This window comes from Morone saxatilis, unplaced genomic scaffold (genome assembly GCF_004916995.1).
Source record: "Morone saxatilis isolate NCDOM2014 unplaced genomic scaffold, NCSU_SB_2.0 Contig2, whole genome shotgun sequence".
NCBI lineage: Eukaryota > Metazoa > Chordata > Actinopteri > Moronidae > Morone > Morone saxatilis.
In genome coordinates, this window is record NW_023339762.1 from 4,792,606 (window position 1) to 4,799,137 (window position 6,532).

The 6,532-nt window shown below is 39.9% G+C and overlaps 1 protein-coding gene across 1 annotated transcript; it reads left to right on the plus strand.

Annotated features, from left to right (window-relative positions):
• The first annotated feature begins 4,473 nt into the window (after positions 1-4,473).
• On the plus strand, positions 4,474-6,257 carry LOC118330317. The gene is made up of 5 exons (XM_035664807.1): positions 4,474-4,609; positions 4,787-4,945; positions 5,056-5,268; positions 5,428-5,560; positions 6,139-6,257. Exons 1-5 carry the CDS (start codon positions 4,577-4,579, stop codon positions 6,255-6,257), a joined length of 657 nt encoding a protein of 218 aa, XP_035520700.1. The 5' UTR covers positions 4,474-4,576.
• Positions 6,258-6,532: the final 275 nt, after the last annotated feature.

Below are 6,532 nucleotides of genomic sequence, written 5' to 3' on the forward strand. Positions count from 1 at the left end.
CGTCGCCAAGGTCTTGCTCATGGTGGTACTGTTGGGTCTCTGTAAATGTTATAAGGAGTTCGGTCTAGACCTGCTCTATTTGAAAAGTGTACTGAGGTAACTATTCTTATGAATTGGCACTATACAAATAAAACTGAATTGAAATGAATTGCTGCACAGGCAGATTGCTGTAGCACTGGAACAGGGGACAGATGCAGCTCAGGAACAGGGGAGGGGATGGCTGCAGGACAGGAGGAACAAGTATTGACCAGACCGCCAACAAGGAACCAGAAAAGGTGAAAAATAGGCCAAGATACTGGGCAGCTCAGTCTCTGTGGCACTGGGCAGTGGCCAGCTGAGGATCAGGGGCACTGGGCAGCTGTGCCACTGGCATCAGGTGAGGGAGGATCAGGACAGGCAGGTTGTGGGTTGGCCAGCTAAGGACAGGCATGTTGCAGGCTCATGAACACAAGCCTAATCTAAGGGAGTGCCTTGTTGTTAACAGGCTGAGGTGCAGACTGGATGCTAGCAGGTTGATAGCTAGCTTACTGGCTATAAGCAGGATGAAGGCTAGGAGGTCAGACACAATCAGACAAGACGGAAGCAAGAGTACAGTTCCCATGCAATACCAGTTAGAACTGCTAGGCCAGGCTGATCTGCTTCCTGGAAGTGTTACTGCAGGAGTTCACAAGGCACAGAATGGTGTAAATCACCTCACCAAGATTGTCGGCAGGCAGTCTGTGGAGGCTGAAGGTTGTTGGTCCTTCAGGCCGCAATGATGTGACTGGATTATGAGAAGGACATCTAAACGTAACAGGGAAGCTGTGACTGCTTTTTTAAGTTTGTGGGTTTGGATTCAGGAACAGAGAGTAACAATTCTGCACTTAATGCACAAGATATCCACAGGAGAAAGTCCACACCCAGACAGACTGCAGCATTTTTATTGAATGATTCATTCTGGGATTTTTGTTTTAAGTGTTGTTTCATAACTACAGCATTTGTTGTGCATGCTACAGTGCAAGTATAAGTATAAGTATACACAAATATACACTAAAATGTTAAGAGATTATCTCCTTGAAGACTATATTATCATTATCCACTGTAGCAGACAGAGTGTTCAGCAATATACATAACAACTTAACAAAATCCTTTCAAATGTTAAATGAATGAATACAACTTGCTACCATCTGCAGTTTAGATTGGCCCTATAGGTACGGCTTAGTTTAGCTTAGATTGCTGATAAATTAAGCAGCGTTCTCTGTGCTTTAGATTCCTGTTATCTCTCTACTACCTGCTATAAAAAAAAAGTATAATGGCCAAAAATAATTAAAAAGAAAAGACAATCTTATTTGTACAATGACCAGAAGGGAAAGAGGCACACTGAGACTGCATCTGCACAGGGCCCTGTGTGGATGTATGAGATAAATAATACAGTGATTCAAAATACTGCACATGGAGAATATACACTGTGCACTACAGTCACATTAAGACGGGTTGACAGGGACAATACTGAAAGCAAATGATAATTTAGCAATTATTGTTATGTGAACACTACTTCAATTAAGTGGTTTTATTAGCAAACACAAGACAAAAGGAGACTGTAAATATTCAGTAGAACAGAGGTTCTGCATTTAAATCTCCCAACAATCTTATGTGGTGTCATCAGGGAATAACTAGCTGTGTTACAAAGCATTGGGTGTCAGTAAAGTAGCAGTAGACAGGGATGAATACAGTACAGTTTTTTATTTGTGGAATTATTATTTTATTTTTTAAATTGAAAATGATATGTACAAATCTTTGCAGTGTATGGTAAATAATGGCAGAACACTTAAAACAGGAATTAAAAGTATATACTGTTTATCTGAAAAAAAAGCAAATTTATTTTTGTTTGTGCTGTTGACAAAATATAGGTTTATCTCTCTATTTAGAATCATCAGAAACAAATATTGCCTTCAGATACCAGTTCATATCTCAACCTGAGATGAATGTTTTTTCCACCTCTCGTTCAGAGCAGACAGTCTGTGGGGGCTGGAAGTCATTGGTCCTTCAGGCTGCGGTGATGTGACTGGATGATGGGAAGGAAATCTAAATGTAAAAGGGAAGCTGTGACTAATATCTGCCTGTTTCTAACTTTGTGGGTTTGAAGGGATGCATATACACTATCTGTGCTTCAGGATTCAGGAACAGAGAGTAACCACTCTGCACTAAACATACAAGATATCCACTGGAGAAAATCCACACCCAGACAGACTGCATCATTTTCATTGACTGATTTATTCTGTGGTTTTTGTTATATGTGTTGTTTCATGACTACAGCATTTGTTGTGCATCCCAGCAGTCATATATGGTGTCAACAAGGAATAACTAGCTGTGTAACAAAGCTGTGGGTGTCACAGTTATTTTCACAGTTTTTTTATTTTTATTTAAAATAATATGAACTTATGGTGGATAAAGTATATAGCACGTTAGTTGCACTGGGCTGTAAAGCAAGTAGTTGTAAAGAATGCACTGGTAGTAAATAATGGCAGTTAACACTTAAAACAGGAATAAAGTATATACCGTAAAACTTATTATAATAGCCCAAGTTTTGTCCCGGATTTGTTTTAATCACTGGACTCACCCTGCCTTTATTGGAAATAGGCATCTATATGGGACAGGCCATTAATTCCTTCTACACAAAACTCTTGCTCAGCAGATGGGAAATACTATATCTAATTGTGCTGCTTCTCCTTCGTTTTTGTTGAGCAAATTTGACAACAAACAGCTTGAATTTAAGTACACTTCTTTCTGTCTGCCACCACCATGACACTTGAACGTGAACGTCCTTTTACAGCAGCCAAAAATGTACAGCACCCAGCATACAGACAGCGAGCAACAAACTTTACTTGTCAGAAGTTAGAAGTCAGCACTTTTCATCTCTCTTGTTTACCATGCCAGTAAATCTGACTGAATTACACTTTGGTGTTCATAGTTCGAAGAATGTAACTGATCTACGCTAGTAAAAGAGACCTACGTCTATTGAGACAATGCTTTTATTAGAAATTTTACGATATACAGTTTATCTGAAAAAAGATTAATTGATTTTTCTTCATGCTGTTGACAAAATATAGTTTTATATGTCTCTATTTAGCAGTGCGTCATAAGAAACAAATCTCACCCTGACATGTTTTGTCCAGCTCTCATTCAGATAGAGCAGACAGTCTGTGGCGGCTGCGGTGATGAGACTGGATGATGGGAAAGAAATCTAAATGTGGAAGGGTATGGTACAGTATCTGTGCTGAAGATGTGGTTACAGGATTCAGGAACAGAGAGTGACCACTTTGCACCAAGCACACATAATATATCTACTGGAGAAATTCCACACCCAGACAGACAGCAGCATTTTTATTGACTGATTCATTCTGTGGTTTATGTTGTTCACGCAATGTGTTGTTTCGTAACTACAGCATTTTTTAATGACACCACAAGTATATGATTTAAAATATACTATTTGTAAGTGATGATCTCCTTGAAGACTGTATTATCATTCTCCACTGTAAGATAAAATAAGATAATTTGTAACTTTATTGATCCCGTACGGAAAATTGAAATTGATACAGCAGCACAGGTGAATGTAGTACAACGAATAAAGAAAATAGAACAAAATAGAATAGAATACAATGAAATTCAGTAAGATAAAATAGGAATAATATATACAATACATACAATAAATAGAATAGAAACAACCTTCCGATAAGTGGACAACCCGCTCTGCCTCTCAGCCACAGCTCATATATGGATGTATGGGATAAACAACACATATATAAAAGTACGCAGGATTCTGTAGTGTGAACATTGACTGATTAATTGACTAGGATTAATTCAGCAAAGTTATCCAGGTAATCCTGTTTAATCCTGCATCTGTGTGCAATACAATTTTAAATTATGATTTACATAATAACATGAAATTGCTGTAGAAATTGTCCTGTGGATACTGTGTCAAAACAGCTGGTTCTTTTCATTTTTGCCCATTTTGCCAAAAATTCAGCCTGAAATGTCTAGACTCAGACTCATCCCCACTTCCCCATGCTCCTGCATTTTTATGAACCTTTGCTGTCATTGTCCTTCTCCAACTGTGCTTCAGATGCCCTCTGATTTTCCCATCAATCCTGGTCACCTGAATCTCACATCGTCCTGCTCACCTATGTTTCATTGCATCATCAACCTGTCAGTACCAGCCCTTTTTCCCCAGTCAGACACACAACACATATATTGTTATGTTCTGTATGGAATACATTGCTGCATTAATATGTTATATGAACGTTAAAAAGTAGACCACACTGCACATGATATTGCAAAGAGGAAATAATAACCTCTGCATTAAGGAGAGGGAAAATATAGCAAACTCTCTTGGCTGACCATAAGTGCTGTGAAACGCAGTTTCACATCCACCTAAGTATTTTTAAGGTTTTACAGTGACTCATTGGTGATATGAAACAAGTCAGCAATATGTGTCTTTGTTGCGACTGTGTTAGAGAAAAGTGATGAGGAGGGGTTGTGATTACAGTACTTGCAATTTCTGTGTGTTAGTCCACTAATAATTTCTCCAGCTCTAAACATGCTACTGCTGCTTCTACTGCTGCTGTCACCAGTGAGTTACACTTGATATCCTACTTTGAGAAACTAAGATTAATAATAACTAATAGATATAGCACTTGATGAAAGTAGACTGAGGCTTTTTTCTGTTTTTTTTTTTAGTGCAGTCTCTTTATTATGCTTGTAAATGTCCTGTATACAACTTTTGTGTTTTTTACATGTGTGACTGCAGGGTGATGGTCAGGCTCAGCGTGTGTCAGGCGTGAGGAAGAATGGCTCGTGTGCGTGTGAGGTGAACTCTACCCTGTGGTCGTTCCCTGCTGTGAAGTATGAGGCTGTGCTGCAGCAGGTTGAGTCCTGTGGAGGATCTTTGAACACCCTACAGGAACAGGTGAGAACTAAAGTCAACCAGAATAATTTTACAGTGGGGTACAGTACACAATAAAATGAAAATCATTTATCAATCAAGAAACAGGAGTTTCTGTTTGTGTGTCCTTGCAGGTGAAGTTGTCCAGTGAGCGTCTCCCTCAGATTCAGGCTGTGGTTAAGAACATTACGTCCCGGCTGGAGCCTCACCAGTACCTGCACAACCGGGGGCTGTACACTGCCTTGTCTCTGCGCTACCTGGGTGAGGAGCTCAGCCAGCTGGAGACAGACATTGGTGCCGTTCACAGTCAGCTTAACAACGCCCAAACACGAAAGCTCTCCAAAGAGGTAACTCTAAAATGACTCTTAAAGTTGACAGGCAATAGCCTACAGGAGCAGCATGAAGTCAAACTTTACTAAACCCTAAAGTAAGATGACCTAACCTGTCTATGTGCAATATGTAAATGTGTGTGTGTGTGTGTGTGTGTGTGTGTGTGTGTATGTTAGGTGGGTAAATTGCGTACAGATGTAGACAAGATGCAAATGTCAGACACAATTAACATGAAGACTGTCAAAGAGAAACTACGCTACCTGAAGAACAGTGCTGAGTCCTGCAAGACAATCCCCAAAGACTTCAGAGGTAAGTGTGTCTTTTTTAAATTAATGTACCTTCTGACCAACGTTTTTGGTCATAAAAAAAATTGCCTGTACAAATAGGTATAATACAGCACAGCATTAACTGAGAAACAATTGAAAGCAACATTTCTGTTTTCAGAATCCATCACTAAATGTTTGGCATCTTGCAATAACACTAAGACGGCATTAAAACTGCATTGAACTATGTTTTTTTGATGAATTGCACTCTTACGTTTTAGCTTTTGCAGCATCCTTGTCATTTAATGTATGTGGCAGGGAGGCAACTACGGTGATCAAACTTTTCCAGAGGTTTAGGGCAGTTGAAACTTTATTGCAGTTAATGATTGCATTGAAAAATGGGAATATTGAATGTAAAATGTGATTTACCAAATTTACATTTACATTTACATTTTATTGAAATTATTATAGTATAATTATTTGAGGAGTTATGCATGACTTACATTTTTTAAATCAACAAAAGTACTGTAGTACTCCGAAGTACCACTGGGGGAATGCGTACACCCATTTGAGAAAAAATTGTCACCTGATCTTCAGACCCTTCTCATGTCTCTCTGTTTCCAGGCCAAGGGGACAACTGCCTCAAGGGCCTTATCACCAACATTAGCCACCCTGTCATGACTAAGGTCAGTCCGCACGGTAAGAGCTACACAGAAGCACACCTGTTCAGCAACACCAGATGAGTGAGGGACAGAAAACACGCTACTGGTTCAACCTCTGCTCTGACGAGCGCCACGTCAGGCAACCTGCTGTCTACCGAAAACTACGAAGACCTATGGCCTCTGCCAACACGGGACTACACCGTTCGCCATCCCTCACAGTCACCTAAAGCATTGAGGGACCAGTGCTGTTTTATGGTGAAGCTCTGTCCACTATCGACTGCTACGCTTGGCAGGTTCATTCTGCCGCACGACCTGAAAGCAACAGAGGGCTGTTCAAACGGTGAACTTCCAGGCAA